General features: G+C 39.9%; 1 protein-coding gene, 1 long non-coding RNA gene and 1 pseudogene across 4 annotated transcripts; 1 reads left to right on the top strand and 2 right to left on the bottom strand.

Annotated features, from left to right (window-relative positions):
• The first annotated feature begins 1,492 nt into the window (after positions 1–1,492).
• Positions 1,493–2,823, top strand: LOC125198370 (uncharacterized). Its single transcript, XR_007172399.2, has 2 exons — positions 1,493–1,676; positions 2,397–2,823. It is a non-coding gene; the product is annotated as an uncharacterized LOC125198370 (long non-coding RNA).
• Positions 2,824–12,165: 9,342 nt separating this feature from the next.
• LOC125192759 (protein CYTOSOLIC ABA RECEPTOR KINASE 6-like) lies at positions 12,166–13,986 on the bottom strand. Of its 2 annotated transcripts, XM_089064209.1 has the most exons (5): positions 13,850–13,986; positions 13,522–13,750; positions 13,020–13,427; positions 12,780–12,866; positions 12,166–12,707 (listed from the first exon to the last, which is right to left on the bottom strand). In XM_089064209.1, exons 3-5 carry the CDS (start codon positions 13,068–13,070, stop codon positions 12,585–12,587), a joined length of 261 nt encoding a protein of 86 aa, XP_088920335.1. In that variant the 5' UTR covers positions 13,071–13,427; positions 13,522–13,750; positions 13,850–13,986; the 3' UTR covers positions 12,166–12,584. The 2 variants fall into 2 exon arrangements, with proteins under 2 accessions (XP_088920335.1, XP_088920336.1); XM_089064210.1 differs by lacking the exon at positions 13,850–13,986 and having other exon boundaries at positions 13,522–13,843.
• On the bottom strand, positions 13,587–14,810 carry LOC148932189 (receptor-like protein kinase FERONIA pseudogene; annotated as a pseudogene). The gene is made up of 2 exons (XR_016135567.1): positions 13,850–14,810; positions 13,587–13,750 (listed from the first exon to the last, which is right to left on the bottom strand). The product of XR_016135567.1 is annotated as a receptor-like protein kinase FERONIA pseudogene (transcript).
• Between the last annotated feature and the right edge of the window lie 7,197 nt (positions 14,811–22,007).

The following is a 22,007-nucleotide window of genomic DNA, read 5'->3' on the forward strand; positions in this document are numbered from 1 at the left end:
AGACCCCTTGTTGGCATAGTTAGGAAGTTAGTTGAGCATAAGATAGTGGTTATCGATCCCGTAGGATTCTACCCTTCTCATCCTTGATCTACATTCGTTTTCTTATTTGCTTTTAGTTCTCTAGTTGTTTTTAATTGCTTTTACCTTGCTTTTAAGTAGATTTAGAAAACCAAAACTTTCCGATTCATCTAGATAGTAGTTGAGGTTGGTTCGTGGTAATTAGGATACGATACTCTTTGCTTACTATTTGCTACATTAGCCCCGTACACTTGCGGGTATACTTGTGTTAAAAATAAGTTGAGTCATGGATGTCGTCACTAATTCCGTCAGTATTTTGCGTTTTTTTTTTGTAATGTTGGGAGTTTATTAACCCCCTTGGGCTCACTGGTGGATCCACCTCGAGTGGATAGGTTGGTTCCACTTTTAGTGGTTCATTCGGATCCTTTAATGGGTGGAGTGCTGGGGCCTTCGGGTCTCACACGAGTGTTAGGGCCTTCGGGTCCAACACGGATATTGGCTCATTTGGGACCAGTATGAACATGACGGGCTCTATGCCCAACATGAACATGACGGGCTCTATGTCCGACAACTTTGTAAGGTGCATAATCATTGAGAAACTTCCTCCTAGTTGGAAGGACTTCAAGAGCTACCTCAAGCACAAGCGAAAGAGGATGACTCTTGAAGACTTGATCGTGAAACTGCGCATTAATTGAAGCGGACGTGCGCAAAAGTGATCAAAAGCCTAGGGGCTTTAGCCCACTTGAAGCCAAATCCAACTTGTTGGAGCGGGGCGGTCCCTCCAACAAACGCCCTCGTCCAAATCAGAAGGACAAAGGGAAGGGGAAATAGCCTACAAAGAAATTTGAAGGCGAGTGCTACAAGTGTGGCAAAATTGTGCACTTTGCCAAAGACTGCCGCAAAAAGAAGAAGAAGCCGACAGTCAACGTCATTGAGAAGGAGTTCAAGGATTGGGATGAGAATGACCTCGTTGCCATAGTCACCGAAAAAGTGAACCTTGTGGATAACAAGTGTGACATCCCTGTTCCGATACATGAATTATTCGCATATTTTATTAGAATTATATGTCATATTGTATTATCGGTATATGTTAAATTGCTATTATAGAAGGTAAAAATTAGTATTATGATTAATTAAATATAGTAGAATATTATTTTTTATTATTGAAAAGTTTTGAAAATAAGTATAATATTAAGCCGTTCATCGAAGTGTGTGTGCATGTGTATTAATGCGTATGTGCATAGAACTTTTTGTGCATGAAAAATATATATACAATAGTGGGATCCTAAATTAAGATTATAAAAATAAAAGTAAGTTTAGTTTGAGTATAATATCATGGCATGCACGTGTTCACTATTTGATAGCGTCACTAATCTCATGCGACAAGTGTCAATTAGAAAAGAAATAAGTAGCATGCATATTTATATAATTTTATAATATATATTGTGCAATAGTTTTAACTCTAAAGGGGAAAACCGCCTCAAATTTATATATATACGTAAAGTCCGTGAACAATAAAAGAAGAAGAAGAGGGGGTTAGGAAGGAAAACAAAAAGTGAAGGAAATAAACAAAAAAAAAATAGTTTCGACCCTCCGGCTATACCAAGAGTTGTAGATCGAGAAAGGGAAGTTGTGTGTTTATAATATGTTGTCATCAGGTGTGTATAAATTACCATTTTAATTTTTCATGTGTTATGCAATTCTTTTACTATATGTATGATGGAAGTAATTTATTGGAGTATATAGTGGATTATATGATGTGAATTTAGTTGGTGAAGTGTTACTTGATATCGATGGTAGAATATGATAGAGATATGTTATTGATGCAATTGATATGTTTTACATGGCATTGGAATTATTCGAATCATTTGATTAAAGAGGATCTGTGACAGTCTTGCCCTGGATCTGAAATCACAGTGGACATATTGGGACTTTCGGGTCAATCATATTGGGACCTACGGGTCAAATCACAGTGGACATATTGGGACCTTCGGGTCGATCATATTGGGACCTACGGGTCAAATCACAGTGGGACTTTCGGGTCGAATCATATTGGGACCTTCGGGTCAATCATATTGGGACCTTCGGGTCGAATCATATTGGGACCTTCAGGTCAAATCATATTGGTATATTGAAAATCCCGGGCAGATACCAGACTTGATTTGTCACAGAATAATAAACTGGACAGAGAAACATATGCATATGGATCTGAAATTATTTATGATATTTGATGGTTATTTATATATGCGATTTTGAATATTTGTAAATAAGTCTAATAAATGATTGATTTTCTAATTATAGCGTTCGGTTAGTGAAATGATTAATATGTGAATTCTTTACTTTAATCTGTATTTGTTTATTATAAATATATATGTCAGAGAGGGGTTGGGGTGTGACTACAAGGGTGGCTAGTACATTGACACTGGCGCTACTGCTCATGTTTGCTCCGACAGAAGCAAGTTTTCCTCCTACCCTGCTGTTGAAGGGAGGAAGATCAACATGGGGAATCAAGCATCCTCCGAAGTCCTCGGCATTGGAAATGTGATCCTCATGATGATGTCCGGCGTCACAATCACCTTGAAGGATGTGCTGCACGTCCCGGACATTCACAAGAACCTAGTGTAAGGATCAATACTAGTTAATAAGGGGTTTAAACTTGTATTCGAGTCTGATAGGTTTGCTTTACAAGTTTGGGAAGTCCCTCGGAAAAGGTTATGTAACCGATGGACTTTTCAAGCTTAGTGTGGCTACGTACCTTGTCCCAAAGCCTTTGGCTAATAATAATAAAGCATCTACTTCCTCTTACTTGACCGAGTGTTCAAATTTATGGCATTGTAGACTGGGAAATGTAAATTCAAAAGCCATTAAACGATTAGTAAATTTAGATTTACTAAATGCAATTGAAGTGGATACCCAAGACAAATGTGAAATATGTCTTGAAGCTAATGACTAAGTTACCATTTCACCCGGTTGAACGGAAAATAAAACCCCTTGAATTAATTCACACCGATATATGTGATTTAAAGATAGTGCAAACTAAAGATGGTAAAAAGTACTTTATCACTTTTATAGATGATCGCATAAGATATTGCTATATTTATCTTTTAAGAAGTAAAGATGAAGCAATTGAAGCGTTCAATAATTATAAGAACGAAGTTGAGAATCAACTTGATTGTAAAATCAAAGCGGTTCGAAGTGATAGATGAGGCGAGTATGTAGCCCCGTTTGAGGAGTTATGCAACGCTAGTGGTATAATTTATCAAACAACTGCTTCATATTCACCACAATTTAATGGTGTTTTAGTACGCAAAAATCAAACTCTAAAAGAGATGATGAATGCGTTGCTACTAAGTTTAGGATTGCCCCATAACATGTGGGGGGAGGCTATCTTGACAGCCAACTATATCCTAAACAAAATCCCACTCAAAGAAAAGGACATCACTCCTTACAAAAACCTCAAAGTGTGAGGGTGTTTGGCGAAAGTGATGGTTCCCCCTGCTGGGGATTGGTGCCCCTTGCACAGCGGAAGTCATGCATAAACAAATAAATCATGCATCCAGATCTATTTGACTGATTATGGGATCAATTAACTACATGTTAAACAATCAAAATTTCATACAAGAACGCACATAAATCATGCTCTAAGGAATTAAACCCTAATTCATGATATTCTACGGATTAGAGTTACCGATCTGATTCTCCAAAGAATCGACGATTGCTTGCTCCTTCTCCACATGAAGATCTTCGTATTCGACCACGAATCTTCTAATCTGTATCCCGAACTCAGATTATGACCTTTGGGTTGGCAAAGCTTGTCAGAATCGAAAAGGGCTTGATTAGAAAAAAGACAGAATATCAGTTTTGTCAAAAACCGATTTTTCGTCCACTCCCAGAGGGGAGCACGAAAATGAATGATTAAAATTACATTAAGTCTCCTTTCTAATCTCCTTTTATATTGAGTTATGATGGGCCAGATTAGGGATCCATGGAGGTTGGACTTGGGCCAAACCTGTTGGACTTTTACTAATTAAATTGAGCCCCAGTTTAATACAAGTCCAAACAAAATATTATTATCATCCACTATAGTATAATAATATTGACTGTCCGTCCAATCCCAAATTACGAGTAATCCGGGCTTTTACCTCTTTAATTTATTATTTCCCGTGTTAAAGATATAAATATCCATTAATCAATTTAAGTCTGCTATTTGACTTTAATTAATTAATATCTTTTTCCAAGAGTTGTCTAGGTCAAAATCTTTATTTATTATTCTGGAATAAATTCCAACCGGCCGGGTTTCTGAATAATAAAACCTTTTTCGAACACATCTTGAGGATATTATCAAACTGCACTCACCCAGCACACGATTCATTGCAATAACAATACTAGCACCTCTATACATTGATCACCACTACCCAAGATATCAGGATTCTTGGATTGCGAAAAATCCGCACCATTTGATAAATCAAAGTAGTGCAAATCAATATCGTATGCTCAATGTTATATCAACAATGATTAAGAAATAACAATCACCGAGACCTCGTCTTTCAGTAAATAGCAAGAAAGACTTATCTCAACTGTTAGATCCTTCAGTACTATACCACACCAGTGTCGTTTATTTCCTAAGGTAAGGAAACATGCAGACTGACACTGCAACCTTTCACGATAGGTAGCCAAAGCCTATCTAGGTTGTGAAATTCTATTTCTCTTCTACAAAGAACCGACTGCGTTACCTTCTGTGAACATCGTTCACGACCAGTCTACTATGTAGAAAAATTAGACTTATTTGTTTGAGAAACATCTTATAAATGCACAAGCAAACATCAATGCGATAAAAAACTTCTTCTCGCCTTAGGTTAAAAGTGAATTGTAGAATTTATTGTATACAAGCAATTCTATCCGTGCAACATGCTCGAAATATGCTTTTCAGTATACCAATCCTAACACCCCCGCCCAAAGAAGTTAGAATTGACCCTAAAACAGTTGATTGTATCTTTATTGGATATGCAGTAAACAGTAGTGCATATAGACTTGTTGTTAACAAGTCTGAAATATCGACTATATCAGTAGGAACAACAATCGAATCAAGAAATGTCGTATTTCTAGAAAATACATTTCCTTGCAAAGACAAGGAAGAGGTCACAACCAATTCTGAAACAAGAATTGAAGATGAGACCACTAGTTCTAAATCAGTGGATGAAGAACCAGAATTGCGTAAGCGTGCTAGGCCCGATCCAACTGATGCAGTACTAAGACGTGGCAGTAGGGTCAGAACACCAAAAATATTTGGTCCTAACTACGTTGCTTTTATGTTGGATGAAGAACCATCATCAATAAAAGTAGCCTTTGCTAGCCCAGACGAGTTACACTAGAGAGAAGCTGTTCAAAGCGAAATTGATTCAATTTTGCTAAACCACACTTGGGTGTTGGTTGATCTACCCGAATGTGCTAAACCTTTAGGGTGCAAATGGGTACTTAAAAGGAAATTTAAGGCCGATGGAACGGTGGATAAATATAAAGCCCGACTGGTGGTAAAGGGTTTTAAACAAAAGGAAGGACATGACTTCTTCGTACCTATTCACCTGTAATGAGTATTACATCTATCCGAGTGCTTCTCGTGATTACTGCACTGCACAATCTTGAGATTCATCAAATGGATGTCAAGACTGCGTTTCAAAATGGTGAATTAGAAGATGAAATGTATATGGAACAACCCGAAGGGTTTGCAGTACCTGGACAAGAGAATAAGGTATGCGAACTGGTAAAGTCCCTATATGGATTGAAACAAGCGCCGTTGCAATGAAACTTGAAATTTGATAATGCGATGTTATCAAATGGGTTCAAAATCAACGAATGTGACAAATGTGTCTATATTAAGAACAATGATAACGGATATGTTATAGTGTGTATTTACGTTGATGACATGTTAATCATGGGTAGTAACACTCAAGTGATTAACGAGACGAAAGTCATGTTAAAAAGAAACTTTGACATGAAAGACATGGGTCTAGCCGATGTAATTCTTGGAATGAAAATTCTAAGAACATCTGATGGGATCACGTTAACCCAATCTCACTATGTTGAGAAAATATTGAAGAAATTCAAGACATATGATGGCGCGCCGGTTAATACTACAATTGAACTCGACGTTCACTTGAGCAAAAACAAAGGCGAACCCGTTGCACAAGAAATTATGCACGGGTCACTGGGTGCATTATGTATTTGACTAATTGCATTCGACCGGACATTGCTTGTGCCGTGAACAAGTTGAGTCGTTATTCGAGTAATCCAAGCAAAGAGCATTGGAGAGCTCAAGTAAGGTTTTTGAGATATTTAAAACATACTCAAAATAATGGGCTACACTTTTCAAGATACCCCCGGTACTTGAAGGGTATTGTGATGCAAATTAGATAACCAACAATAAAGACTCACTTTCAACAAGTGGATACGTATTTACTATTGGAGTGGTGTTGTCTCATGGAAATCCATGGGATAGACATGTATAGCCCGATCAACCATGGAATCAGAATTCATAGCTTTAGATAAATTTGGGGAAGAAGCCGAGTGGCTTAAGAACTTCCTTGAAGATATTCCAGGTTGGTCTAAGCAAGTGCCTTAAGTGTTGATTCACTGTTATAGCCAAGCGACTATCGGAAGGGAAAACAATGGATTCTATAACGGTAAGTCTCGACATATTCGTCGATGATATAATACCGTGAAACATTTGATCACAACAGGTGTGATTACAATTGACTATGTGAAGTCCATAGATAATCTAGTGGATCTGCTAACCAAATTGTTAATCCGTGATCAAATGAATAAGTTGCTAGAGGGTATGAGTTTGAAATCCACAAACTAAAGAATTGTCATAGTGGTAACCCAACCATGATGACTGGAGATCCCAAGAACTTGGTTCAATGGGAAAACTAAGCTATGAGAGTTCGTGTGAAACACTCATCCATATCCATTCCCTAGAGAGCAATAGAGTGTTGGAAAACTTGACTTGTGGTGAGGCTAAGTGTATGACTTTTAATAATTTCTAAGGATCTCGAGGAGATTGAGTTCTTAAGGAGAGCGAGTAGGACAAGATACTCGAATAGGAATCACCTGTGTAAGTGTGAAGTGTGGCCGCTTCAAATTACACACTTATGAATCCAAAGTGGTGTCCAAGGCTGCAAAGGATACAAAACGTGAGAACGAATGAGGTTGAGGTGTTTAAGTGTTAACACCATTGTCTCGTTGCACGCCGTGGAGGAATAGTTCAAACCATCGCGCTACTAGGCCGCTTGTGTATCCGATGGCGTTGACTATAGGTGGTTCAAAGCTAAAAACTACCTATCCTTACATTTATATACCTCCCGAGAGTTGAGCTTGTGTTTGCATGCATATGCATTTGGCTATTTCCATTCATGTAGGGGATTGTTGGAATCTATGCCCGGTCAAAGGATTTTGACCAATTATAATTTTAATGAGACATTTAATTTTGTGAAATTAAATGATATAGCGTCGATCTACGTTTAGATTAGATAACCATGGTATATTCATTTTCTTAAATCCGATTCCCGGTGAGTGAGAAATAATGGATTAAAGTTGTGCAAAATTGCAAACTAATTAAATGAGCTATGAGAGAAGCTATGAGATTAATTAAGAGAGTTAATTATCCCACATTGAAAGTAACAAGCTTATTAATCAAGTATTTAATAAGAAGGATTATTACATGTAATAATTCTAGTGGACTAAGATGGGTTGTAGAGCCCACACGCGCGCGCCGCCACCGCACGCCCTTGTCCTTGTCCTTGGATGAACCTAGACAACCTCTCAGCTCTCGTAATGCCTCGTAACCGCCGACCGTTTCAGTCTCGCAATGATGACAGCCATCATGGTTGTTGACCCCCTGTTGTGGACCCTACAGTGGACCGAACCTATAAATATGCTAGCCATTCCATGCATTCCAAACATCAAAACATTCACAACCATATCTCTGCATTGTCTTTCTGTCGAAGTTCTACCATCCCCTCCATCCAGTTCGCTGGAGCTTTGCCGATAGCGGTGCTGCTTCACCAGAGACGTAGCCGTTTTATCTTTGGGGAGAAAACGTCAATCTGAGAGCACTACCGGGGTGTATTTCGTCTTGCGGAAAGAGGACTCCTTGACTCGGCTAAATACTTTTACGGTTTTACTGTTTTGAATTCTCCTTGTAATTCAATTTCAGTTTATTCCTTTGTATTCTTTCTTTTGGGTTGTATTACGCCCGGGCATCTCTTAATTCTAGAAACTAACATTTATTTCTCCGATCAACTTTTCCAAACCCCAGCTCTAGTTTTCGTTTTTCCTCTTGCAACCTCGAAGCCCTCGGCTAGTTGCTGGAGGTAGATACCAGCAGGTGTCAGTAGGTATCACACACTGGTATGTGTGTGTAGTGAGTCTGTGAGTGTGTTATTATGTGTGGCGCATATGTGTATTTAGTTACTGTGTGTATTGTGTGTGTAAGTAGCACTCCAAAAAAAGGGTTATTTGCTAGCACAAGGTTGTGCTCGCAAATTACGAAATATTTTCGAGCACATTTGTGAGCATAAACCGAAACAAATATCATTTTTCGAAATATTGAGTGGTATAGCGAGCACTATTGTTAAAATTGGAGATTCAGAATAGACGGAGAAATCTCCATTAAAGAGAATAAAGAAAACTGCTATGAATTGCAGAAACCGTTTGGTGAAGAGAGAAAACGAAAGGAGATAGAAGGGGAAATTTACTTTATTGACTACATTTTTAATAATTGCTTGCAACAAATTACAATAAGAAGCCTTATATATAGGCTAAGTAAAAGAACAAAAAAACTAACTAATAAACCTAACTAAGTACATTTTATTTTCAATTTCAACACTCCCCCTCAAGATGGAAGCACAAACAAATGCTACCATCTTGGAAAGAAGCACCAAACTAAGAAACTACAAACAGGAAATTCCACTCATGATGCTGCTGACTGATGCTATATCAGTTCTTCCCAAACTCTCTCCAACTGCTCTTGATAAGCTAGTGAACAACCATCAGCAGGAGCAACTTCTATGGATTTATTTGTGTAGCAATACATGAACACAACTTAGCTGAAAAACTTGAACTGCCAAATTTGATATCAACTCCCTCTTAGCAGAAAAACAACTTCATCATCATCTCATCAACAAAGGTTGTTAGGCTGCTCGGAAAGAATCTACTTTAGGCTACCATGCTTGAACAAATTTGAATTACTTCACAATCCTAACTGAGCAGTAGGTGTAGATATAAATTCATGAAAATTGACAGGCCATTGCAACTTCCAATCCCTACCACAACAAAAAAACAGTAATTGCTCAATCCAGAACCATCTCCCTGCTTGAGCATCACTACCAAAAATTCACCATTTCTCTACAGCTTCACAGATCTTTATATGGCATTCAATCAAGAGTAGGCTCATCACTTGTTATAATGGTGAAGAGAGTTGAGCCAATCTCAATTCAATATCAGCCTTTACACATTATTTAAACACCCTCACTCCAAACAACTAGATCAATCTCTACTACAGAAAACCAATTCACAATACTACACCATTACTCTTGGAAAATTCACCTAGAATACAAACAAATATCCTCCCAAAACACCAACCGAGAGCCATCAAACTGAGCCGAGGCTCTGAGTATCACTCCTTACAAGCACATCAACCCTACCACCCTCACTTCTCAATCTCAGAGACAAACAGTGACTCGATACAGAAACAGATTCAACCGAATCATGTTGAAAATCTAGAAGAAATTGGATGAAGGAACCTCCATCTTGAGCATCCAGCTATAATGCATACTTCTCAATGAATTCTATACCAACTCCCTATTGAGTGAAAAACATCCTCATCATCATCATCTAATTAACAATCATCATCTCAGCAACTTCTCAAATTACTTCCAATTGCTAGTGAAAGACCAGGAGCAACTTCTGTGGTTTGACACGGCAACTACGAACAACAACGCATCAACACCACATCGAAGCATAGGATAGCCTTTCCTCACATAGAACAAACAACAACAAACCAGGCTTCAATCATAGACAAGAGATTGAAGAAAAAGGTTATTCAATTGCAAGGGAAGATCCAACTTGATCAATTGCAAGCCATCACTTTGCTGGAATTGGAGTTGCTGCAACAACTACATATGCAACATAAAAATCTCCACTCCACCAAATGCAGAAAAACTAAAATGATCTCACTCCCCCTCAGCACCAGACACGGCGGAGTATGAGTAAGCTTCACATATTCTTCTTCACCAAATTGAAGATCAGCTCCTCCAGTAACTTCAATTGCAGCTGGAATTATGGTAAAACCTTGATGCCTCAAAACATTCACTAGCATCGAGTACATCCAAGATCACCACAAAAACCATACAACAACTTCTAATCCCCCAATTCACAAGTCCACATACAATTGACTCCAGCGGCAGTCCACAACTATCAGCCTCAAACCAGGCTTGAAACAAATCCAACCGAACAATAGGTGAACAACAAAACAAACATCCGACATACAATCGGAAAACCAGAGATAAATCTGAAAACATATTCAGATTCAACAACAAATTCGAGAAAACATATTCTCAAACCGAAACACTCAACCGATTTTAATCGGAGAGATAGAAACTTGGATCATACAAATCCAATGAACAAACTTGAGATTCACAGATCTCAAAGAGAATAGAAACCGATTCACAGATCGGAAACGGAATACAAAGATTCACAAACAATAGAGACGAATTCAACCGATAATCGGTGAATAGAACCAAAAAAAGAGATTGATATGAGATAGAACCGATTAAAATCGGAATTGAACAAAAACAAAGAGATTTGAACTGAGAAAACACCTGAAGCGGAAGAACTATGGCAGAAAACATCTTATCTAGCCTGAAGAACTCTCCCGGAACAATCAGCAGAAATTTCTCACGATTCAAAAACACAAACCCTAGCTCTATGAGAAAATGGCAAACGAAAATCCAAAAAGGATAGAGGAGATAGAGGTAATCAGAGGCGCGCAACGGATTTGCGCTCTGATACCATGTTAAAATTGGAGATTCAGAATAGACGGAGAAATCTCCATTGAAGAGAACAAAGAAAACTGCTATGAATTGCAGAAACCGTTTGGTGAAGAGAGAAAACGAAAGGAGATAGATGGGGAAATTTACTTTATTGACTACATTTTTAATAATTGCTAGCAACAAATTACAATAAGAAGCCTTATATATAGGCTAAGTAAAAGAACAAAAAAACTAACTAATAAACCTAACTAAGTACATTTTATTTTCAATTTCAACAACTACTATGTGCTAGCAAAATTGTGAGCATCTTATGCTACCAAATGTTTACTCACTAGTCAAATTTCCTTCTGTTTGCGAGCACATGCATGTGCTAGCAAATATTTTTCATGTAAAATGGAAATTTAATCATTTTCCACTGACAGTTTTGCGAGTGGAAGAAAATGTTTAACTGAAGAAAATGGAAATTGCCTTGCTTCTATAGTTGATTCTATGTGAGCAGTTTTTGAAAAACCAAGGCAGTGGTGAAGGAGTGAATAATTCTTTGTGATAATTCTTGACAGTGGTAACCGGACAGATAGGCAGTGGTAAGGTTATGATGCTATTGTCTAATGCTACTATTTGGAATATGTTGAAGTTAGGAAAAGTCAGAACTTAAATGTGTTGCCAAAAGAGGGGTACTGATATTGAGGTTTCAACTCTGCCTGATTTTGCTTAAATTGGAGTTAGAAGATGACTCTTTCATGTCTACTGTGAACTGTCTGAAGAAATTGATAGGAATAACTAAACACACTCCAATTTTAACTTGCATCAATACCAACACATTGTAACTCAGTTTTGTTAACTCAGTTTGTAATTGCTGTACTAATTTTTTTTGGTAGCAAATATTTGTAATTGATGCATCAAATACCAACAGATGGATGAGATTGGTGCTCTGCTAATTGCCGTAAGTTAGCCTCTTAAGTGTAGATGAGATATTAAATAGGAGTAGAATTTGATGGATAGAATTAGACTTACTTTCTAAACTGATTTGTTTGCTAATTTAGAATACTTATTAATATGTCTTTGCTTGTTTAAAGGAGAAAGTTAGTGCAAGGGCAGATGAATTACGGGTCAACATCCAGAATATGATGACATTTACTTTGAGCTGTTTGGGAAGCTAAACAAGAGAAAACAAATTTATGGAGTAGGACAGACAACAAGCATCTATTTCCCTAATGCTAGTCGTTCGTCCGCTGGTGGCTCATTTGGTGTTAGCGCGGAAGAGGTTCAGCGGCAGGTACAAGCAATGCGGGAGAAAGTAACTATTGAGGTGCGCGAGGACTTGGAGAAGCAAAATGAGGCTTTGCGACTGGAGGATGCGAAGCAAAATGAGGCGTTGCTCGCTGAGATAGAGAGGAGAAAACTTTTCTACTGTATTGAGCACAATAACATTTCTACAAGAAGAAAACTTTAGGTGGCGTCTTTCTTCAGCTCCCCTGCTTTTTATGCATAATAAGATGCAATCAATCTCAGTTGATTTCAGCTCTGAGAGTGTTGTGATTCGGTTAAGCTAAGGCACACCTCGAGATGTCGTACAACATCACCCATGTCTGGAAGAAAATAACCTTGATCTTGAAGGCACCATTGAGCAATTTGAGCCATCTGTTTATAAAATAAATCATCAGAATCATGAAATCAAATGCAAGAGACTTATCAGACAAACAAGTTATTTACCTTCTTAACAGCCTCGGGCTGGTAGTATCCTTTTATTATATCATCCAAAATCTCGTGTATCTTGTTCGAATTCAGCTGTCGTAATGCCTGGTGTCATATTATTTAACAACATCACACATGTAACATAAACGACACTATAAAATTCAGAAAGAAGTTGTTGTGCTGCATACCCATATGCTCGTCGTGTGTTATCACCTAGTAATAAACTACTACCTGCCAAGAGCTCGAGGAGAATCTTACCAAAGTTGTAAACATCATTTCCCTGAGCGTTAATATCCAACTCATCCACATAGAACCATGCCTCACAATCGGGAAGTTGAGTCCATAGAAAAGGATCTATTATCTTAGCAGTTCCATCGTCACAAAGTAAAACATTCCTGGATCTAATGTTGCCATGGAATAATCCCTTATCATAAATGTAGCATAATCCCCTTGCGACATCAAGAGAGATGTGGGTTCTTTGGGACCATGATAAGCCGGATATGGTTTTCAGATTGAGCCTATGCCTCGAAGTTCATGAAGTATGTCGTGTAGGGACCCCCGTGGAGCAAAATGATCATATGCCAAGACCATCTCAAGGCCATACGAATTGTAAACAACTAGTTCGACCAAGTTCTCATGCTTCAGAGAAGAGAATGGTTTTGAAACCTACAAAACCATGTGTTACAGCAACATTAGACATTCCCTAATAATAAACTTTTTTCATCCAGACAAGGCAATATATAATATAGCGATTCAAAACCTTTGCTATAAATTCATGCTTTGGCATGTAGAGGATCGTTTCAATTGATGCATCCTCTCCATTTTTCAGGACTCTTCTGATCCATTAGAATAATCAAAACGGCTCCATGTTTCACTGAACTCTGTTTCACCAAATAGAATGAAAGGGACATCTCCTTTCATGGCAGTGGCAGGGATGGCCTTTGGCAGCTTATCAACTTTAACCTCATTTCGATCCTTTTCTGTTGAACCTGTGTCACCATAACAACCACAAAGAATATCGGATCACTCATCACAACTTCAACATCCAGTATTTGTAAAGTATGTACACAGAAAAAATTCACATTTACCAGATGGTATATCTCTATTCCAAAATGGCCAAATTCTTAATCTTTGTGTTGTCGCCCCTTTCCTCTCCTGTTGTTCAAGGGCTAACTCCAGCTGTGCCACAACTCGACTCATTCGGATCAACATGCAAACTTCTTTTAACAACCCCAATATATGTCTTAAGGAAATCTTCTGAGATTTCACCCTTCAAATTTGAAGCTACAATCTGATCAGCTTTTCCATTTCGAATATTTTCTTTAGCCCATATGCTCATACACACCTCATCCTCTGCAAGCCTTCCTTCAACAGCTGGTCTCCCACTTAATACCTCTAATAATATTATCCCAAATGCATAAGTGTCACTTCCCTTTGTAAGTATACCCGTGGTAAAATACCTTGGGTCAAAATACCCGAATGAACCCTTAACATATGTCAAGACATGGCTGTGTAAGATATCATACCCTAAATATTTGGCCAACCCAAAATCCGAAACCTTAGCTACGAAATTTTGATCTAAAAGGATGTTAGTAGGTTTGACATCACGGTGTATGCTAGAGCAACTCGAGTGAAGATAGTCCAAGCCTCGCCCCGCTCCAATACATATCTTAAGTCGTTCATTCCACGAGAGAGTTGAGCTGCCGTTGCTATTACTAGATAGCTTGTGGAGGTTATCTGCTAGCGTTCCATTAGACATGTAGTCATAAACAAGAATCATCTTTTCCCAATCAGAGATACTAGATAACGATGTCAGAACTTACTTAGTGCTTCAATCTCCGATGCAAACTCCGCCTGCCCTTGGCGGGGATCGGATGCTAGCCGGCGCTTTATGGACACAACAATAGACTCGTTATTAATGAAGCCTTTGTAGACTTTACCGAAACCACCCTTTCCAATAACATGCTCCTCGCTGAAATCTCCGGTGGCTGAGTTGAGTTCAGCAAGTGAAAATCAACGGCAGAGATTCTCAGATGTTGATGATTTCATCTTTTCAGCTAATATTGGTGATTGCCAAGTAGCCAGTTCGAACTAGAAGAAGCACAGTGGCATGACAGAAGGTAATAATAAAGGGGGGACATATCATTATCTTACCTTCTGGCATGTTATTAAAGCCAGTAGTTGGCGTGATTTCTTTGAAAATTCAACAAGCAATGAACACAGAAGGAATACTTGTTTGTATAGGTAAAACAAAGAAATCAATTCTAATTAGAGTAAATTAATAATAAATCAAAATACTTAACTTTTTTGCTGTTGTAAAAATAAAAATAAACACAAAGTAATAAAGATTTTTAAAAATAGCCATTGTTGGCTTAAAAATAGTGGTTGTGTACACATACTGAAAAAGATTCTTGATTATGAATTGCAGGCATCTTTGATCAAATATTTCTTAATGAGCTATCAAGTTCTAGGAGCGAAATACCGAAGGATTACATAGACGCATTTCTATACTGAATTGCAGGCATCTTTGATCAAATCTAACAATGCTCATTGAAATTTCAGTTTGAAACATGAGAGGTATATGTGTTCATTGTCAATTTATTGATCTGAGTTCATCCATAGAGTTTGAGTTCATGTAATTTCTGTTAATACTTGTTGAGGAAGAAAACATCACAATCTACTTCTGCTTTGGACCACTTTTGTTTTTTAATAATTTTTCGCTTTTCTCTTTTACTTTTTAGTTGTACCCTCCAGACCTGTCAGAGTAGTCACCCAGCCACCAAATATACCCTGCTGTTTAAGTTTTCTCATTTAGTAACTGTCTACTTTCCACATGTCTATAAGATACCTTGTCCCCTACTTTCACGTATACAACCACTTTAACGCCCACTAGTCAGTAGAGTACCATCTTTAATTTCCGTCTAGGTAGAATCTCAACCCAACGCGTGGTAACTAACCAAAACCTTCCCAGATTATCACCGCGATTATCTGAACGTGTCCATCTCTGTGGGATTCAACCCTTACCTCCACTATACTAACCAGTAGAAGTGGGTTGAGGAATTTGTTTGATACACCAAGTTCCGGTCGTCGTGCCAACGACTCAGCAGGGTTGGGACTTTCATCCTGATCAGTTGGACGCACCTCTCTTAAATTAACACAACACGAGACCCGTAATCCTGAGTACTATCAAAATGGCGCCGTTTTCGGGGATGGATGGTGTTCATATCTGTTATTGTGTGTGATATTTTGGTGTATATATTGTTTATAATTTTTCCTTTTCTTTTTATTTCACTTTATGAGAAGTAGCTCGGCTCCTGGCCAGTGGAGACCAAGGATACTTCCCCGAGGAACGATACTCGTAACCACTCGTTCTGGCCTGTCGACAGCATTGTCTGACCTAAGCACGAGTAGTGACGAGGGGAAAGAAGACGGAGACCAACTCCTGGAGCTTCCACTCCAACCAGTAAGAGCACCAGTGAGAATTGCTGATCAAGTTGAGGACGATCCAGAGCTCGCAACGCTAACTGTGCATGCCGGTGGAGATACCCCGCAAGCCATAGTGGTCACCAACATACTGTGGGAAGAGTTACGAGGGACCCTACGAGTTCCTTAATGCGCCTGCCAGCCGACTACAGATTGAGACCAGCAGAGGAGACCAGCAGGAGCAAGCGAGGATGACTACAGATTGAAAGCCCTACCGTTTGTCCTAAAGGGAGAGGCCAACACCTGGTTTATGCGCCTGCCAGCCGACTCCATCAACACGTGGGCCGATTTCAAGTCAGCTTTCCTAGCTGAGTTTTTCCCTTCTTCAAAGATAAGCGCACTGAAGAGGAAAATATCATGTATAAGGCAAGAGTACGATGAGACCCTGAGCGAGTACTGGGAGAAGTACATGAGTCTTCTGGAGTTATGCACGAACCATCGCATGAAGGAAATAGAGGTGCACCACACCTTCTATGAAGGAATGAACAAAGAGACGAAGGATCTGGCGAATTCATCATCCGGAAGTGACTTCACACAGTTGAGGGTCAGTGAAGCCAAGAAGGTCCTACGCAAACTACTGAATGCGAAAAAGACGTACGACAACGCAAGGGACGGGTACAGTAGAGAGAGAGCAGCAAGTGCTTCGGCTACTGACCAGAAAGAGATGATGGATCTCAAAATGGAAGAAATGAAAGAGTTGCTAAGCGCAATCTTCTCCAACTGGTGGCAACGAGGCTCCAGAGCTGCCATATGATCAACCAAATGACCAGCCTGATGTGGAACAAGCCAATGCCACAGGGTACTACAATTTTAATGGGAATTGGATTCCGGGGATGCAGAGAGACGTACCATGGCCAAAATTTCCGATGGGGAGATGGAAATCAAAATCAGAACCAAAATCAAGGTTAGAATCAACCCAACCCCACCAGAACCAAAATTTCAACCGTGCCCCAAAGAATCCTGACCATCAGTCTAACTGGGCAGGAAGGAACCAACAACCTCAGACCCAAAACCCTCAAAACCAAAACCCGAACCCTGTTTATGTGCCACCCCATCAGCGGAACTACCAAAACTACCGGAACCAAAACCAGTCCCACAACCAAAACCAAAATCAGTTTCAAGGCCACAACCAGAACCAAAACAACCAAGACCAGTACAACCCTCCTGCCCAGTATAACCAATACCCACCGAACCAAAACCAACCAAATTTCCAGAACTCACCAGCAGAACCACCCCCTCCCCCAGTACAACCAACACCAAGGGTCCAATCAGTCTCATTACCCCAACAGGTCAAGGAGGTTTATGGAAGATATGATGGGAGAAATGCTCGCTGCACAGCAGAGTATCAAGAGTGATTTGCAGTCGAATAATGTAGTAGTGCAGGGGATGCAAAGTGCCCAGAAGGAGCATAGAGCAAACATGGATATGATGAACAGGTAGTTAGCCCAACTCACGAACTCGGTGGGTGAAATGAAAGGGAACTCAGGGAAAATCCCATCTACAGTCCATGTACCTGAAAAGACAAATGTGAGTAAAATCACACTGCGGTCCGGGACAGCCTATAATGAACCTCAACTCAGAAAACCGATTGGAGAGTCTAGTGGAGTAAGGGTGGTGAGCTACACCGTCTTAGTGGAAGAACTCAAGAGGCCTCTACCTCAGATGGAGGATCCGTTCTTTCTAGACGAAGAAACTACTGGAGAAAGGAGAATGGAAGAAGCACCGCCTGAGAACGAGCATCATGAAGGAGTCGTGCCCATACTGGAGCCTCGAACCCAGGAGGCACCCAAGGAGAATCCGAAAAAGCCTGCTGAAGAAGCTAAGGGGGAGAAACCGTTTCCTTATCGGTTTGTTAAAAAGAGGAAGAAGGAAAATCCTGTGGATTTCCTATCAATCTTTGGGAAGCTGGATGTTACCATACCATTCCTCCAAGCCGTGAGACTATCCCCGCTGGGGAAGTTTATCAAAAGTTTATCAAGGATTTCATAGCAGGAAAAGCCCATGTGGATGGAAAAATCATGGTGGAAGGGATAGCATCGGCTATTGTGCAAGAGAAGCTACCACCCAAGAGAGCCGACCCAGGTATGTTTACTTTACCCATAACAATTGGAGATGTCAAATCGAACATGCAATGTGTGATCTAGGAACATCTATCAATGTTATGCCCTTATCCATTTATAATCGGTTGAAGGGGGTAGAGTTGTCAAACACTAGGGTATTAATCCAACTAGTTGTTAGATTGTGTATAAATCCTGAGGGTGTGTTAGAAAACGTATTGGTCAGAATACAAGATTTTACTTATCCTGCTGATTTTTTTGTGATTAAGATGAGTGAACCAGAAGCTAGGGAGTCTAGCGGGATATTACTAGGAAGACCGTTTTTAAGAACAGCTAAGACGATAGTTGATATGGCTGAAGGGACAATATGCATTGACTTTAATGGTAAAAAATTTGTTTTTTACAGCTAAGATTCTGAAAATCTATGCTATGTTGATGTTATTGACCCCCTAGTCCAAGATTTTCTTGAGACCGAGTTATTGCAGGAGAAACTCCAAGCTTTAGATGTGTATGCACAGATGTCTGCATGCACCATATTAGATTGGAGGAAGGAGCCAAGGCACATCGAGATTCGCAGAGGAAGGTGAACCCCAACATGCGCGAGGATATACTGAAGGAAATCTTAAAGTTGCTCTCGCTATGTGATGCACTATTTTTTAGCACTAAATAAACCTGCAAGTATACATAGTATATATAGTATAGCTAAAGGTCAGTACCGGATATCGAACACGGGAAAGGCAAACACAAAGTGTCTATCCTCTACTAGAACCCAATTACTATCTGGAAGATCAAGAGATTTTGAAAGCTTTTGAAAACAGAAAATATTTGAAAACAATTAACAACTAAATGCAAGAAAAACACAGAGACAGTCGATAGAGATAAGGGAATCCCAGGGATGTGCGTTCACAGTTATGGTTATACAAATTCCAAACTACAATACTCTAGCACAGTTATTACTTTGATAAGACGAGTCGCCTAGCTTATGCTCATGCGATGCAGACGTTGATTTCAATATTAGGGTTGTCAATCCTAACACATAACTCCAAATAGCTCCTAAGACCTTTGAAAAGTCGTAACTCTTAATTAACAGTGTCGTTTTAAGGAAAGCTAACTGTAGCGTCTACTAAGTGGATCTAACTCGCTAGAGTTCTCTCACTGTTATGAAGCAAGTTATATTAAATCATACACGATTGTGTCACTCAATCATGCACCATCAGAATTACTTAGGGAAGAAACAAAGTAAAAACAAAACGGATATTAAATAGAAAAAGAAATTGTATAACAAAAGTCGTTACTAACACATCCCTAGAATCCTATGAGTTTAGTTACACATAATGAAATAAGCTAAACACATAGATTGAAGTGAAGACAATTGGAACATAAAACTAAAGCAAATAAAACCCGTAAGTTGAATCCTTGTCGTTCTTGATGTTCTTGAAATCCTTCTCTAACTCCTTGCACAAGTGAAGTACTCTAACTTTTGATCTCTATGAATTATTTTGCAAGTAGAAGCTCTCTATTTTTGATGAAGCTTGAGGTCTTATTTATAGGGGAAAGCCATTCCTTGTTGTAGAAAGAAAAGATCTTCAAAATATGGTAAATCATGGAGCAAATCTAGGGCATCTCAGATTCTCCGCCTTTCTCTGGCGGGCCGGCGGTCGCCGTGTTGGAGTCCAGAGAGTCTGTTCTTCCGGCGGCGGACTGCCGCATGGCTTCTGGCGGTCGCCGGGCGAGACTTCTCTTCCAAGCATATTTTTCTGAGGCAGACCATTACATTGCTCTGCCCGTCGGGCGCCGTACAACTCCGCGGCGGTCGCCGGTCGCCGTCTAACTCCAGATTTCCAGACTTTGCTTTTTGGCTCCCTTTTTCGGCTCAATTATGCACATTTCTCACAAAACACGTCAAAATACCAAAATAGACAAAGTACACAAATAATGGACGTGTAGAGTGACTTTGACATAAAAAACGGACCAAATAATGGCCTTAAAATAGTGCAAAATCCGAGTGTATCACTAGGCATTATATACTCGGTGCCTGATAGTGAATGGGTCAGTCCGATCCATATGGCCCCCAAGAAATCCGGAATCCAGGTAGTTAAGAATGAGAGGAATGAGCTAGTGCCCACTAGACTGGTCACAAGGGTGAGAATGTGTATAGACTACCGCAAGCTGAACACAGCAACTAGGAAGGACCACTTCCCCCTGCCATTCATCGATCAAATGCTGGAGCGACTGGGTGGGAGGAAGTACTTCTGTTTTTTGGACGGGTACAGCGGCTATTTCCAAATTTACGTGAACCCCGAGGACCAAGATAAAACCACTTTCACCTGCCCGTTTGGAACCTATGCGTGCCGACGCATGCCCTTCGGCTTATGCAACGCCCTAGGTACATTCCAACGATGCATGCTGAGCATATTCTCAGATTTGATAGAAGATTGCATAGAGATCTTTGTGGATGATTTCACGGTCTACGGAGACTCTTTCGACTCGTGCTTGCAACATTTGGATGTAGTGCTAGAGAGATGTCAAGCAAGGAATCTGGTTTTATGGTTACAGAAGGAATCGTCTTAGGGCACATGGTGTCAGAAAGAGGGATCCAGGTGGATCAAGCCAAGGTGGATGTCATATCCAAACTACCCTTCCCCACTGATTAGAAGGGAATAAGTGGTTTTCTGGGGCACGCTGGATTTTATCGAAGATTTATCAAGGACTTTGCTAATATAGCCCAACCTCTTACCAGGCTCCTTCAGAATGAGGTGGAATTCATCTTCGACGATAATTGTAAGGCTGTGTTTAATCTTCTCAAGGAGAAGTTGATATCTGCACCAATCATCCAAGCTCCTAACTGGGATCACCCCTTTGAGGTGATGTGCGATGCGAGTGACTACGTAGTAGGAGCCGTACTGAGTTAGAAGATTGAACGGAAGAGGTATGTGATTTTCTATGCGTCAAAGAGCTTAAATCAAGCCCAACGGAATTATGACACCACCGAGAAAGAAATGTTGGTTGTTGTTTACTCATTCGAGAAGTTCAGGCAATACTGACCATGCGGCTATCAAGTATCTCATTGCAAAGAAGGAGTCGAAACCCCGACTGATCCGATGGGTGCTCCTACTACAAGAATTTGATTGGGAGGTAGAAGACAAGAAGGGAATCGAGAACAAGGTAGCAGACCATTTGAGCAGGATAGTGCAAGAAGGGAACAATGAGGATGTGCAAGATCGATTCCCGGAAGAGCACTTGTGTGAAGTTATTTTTTCTGCAAGGAAAATTGATTGGGAAGAGGTAATGAAGCTTACTGGCCAGGATGTCACGGCCAAGGCTAAAGAGAAGGTGGGGCAAGAGCCCTGGTTTGCGGACTTAGCCAACTACAAAGGCTCAGAGGATGAAGATAAAAAGTGAAGCAAAGTATTATTTCTGGGACGATCCATACTTATGGAAGGCAGGAGCCAACCAAGTGATAAGAAGGTGTGTTCCTGACTGGGAGCAACGAGATGTACTGATGCACTGCCACTCCTTGGCATGTGGAGGGCACTTTAGACCTAGGAAAACCGTGAGGAAGGTACTGGACAACGGGTTCTACAGGCCAACTTTAAACAGAGATGCATACGAGTTTTGCAAAAGCTATGACCGTTGCCAACTAACCAGTGGGATCTCCGCAAGAGATGAATACCACAAGTCCCAGTGACTGTTTGTGAAATATTTG

The sequence above is a fragment of the Salvia hispanica genome, chromosome 2 (assembly GCF_029641045.1).
Source record: "Salvia hispanica isolate PSC_SH4W2 chromosome 2, Shi_PSC_v1, whole genome shotgun sequence".
Taxonomy (NCBI): domain Eukaryota; kingdom Viridiplantae; phylum Streptophyta; class Magnoliopsida; order Lamiales; family Lamiaceae; genus Salvia; species Salvia hispanica.

Excerpts from the sequence above, each read along its gene's own strand:
- LOC125192759 (XM_089064209.1), bottom strand. The coding sequence starts at position 13,070 with ATGTGGATGAGTTGGATATTAACGCTCAGGGAAATGATGTTTACAACT. Across the intron at positions 12,867-13,019 it reads AAATGATGTTTACAACTTTG|GCATTACGACAGCTGAATTC; the intron begins GTAAGATTCTCC and ends ATATGACACCAG. Across the intron at positions 12,708-12,779 it reads AGCCCGAGGCTGTTAAGAAG|ATGGCTCAAATTGCTCAATG; the intron begins GTAAATAACTTG and ends TTTTATAAACAG.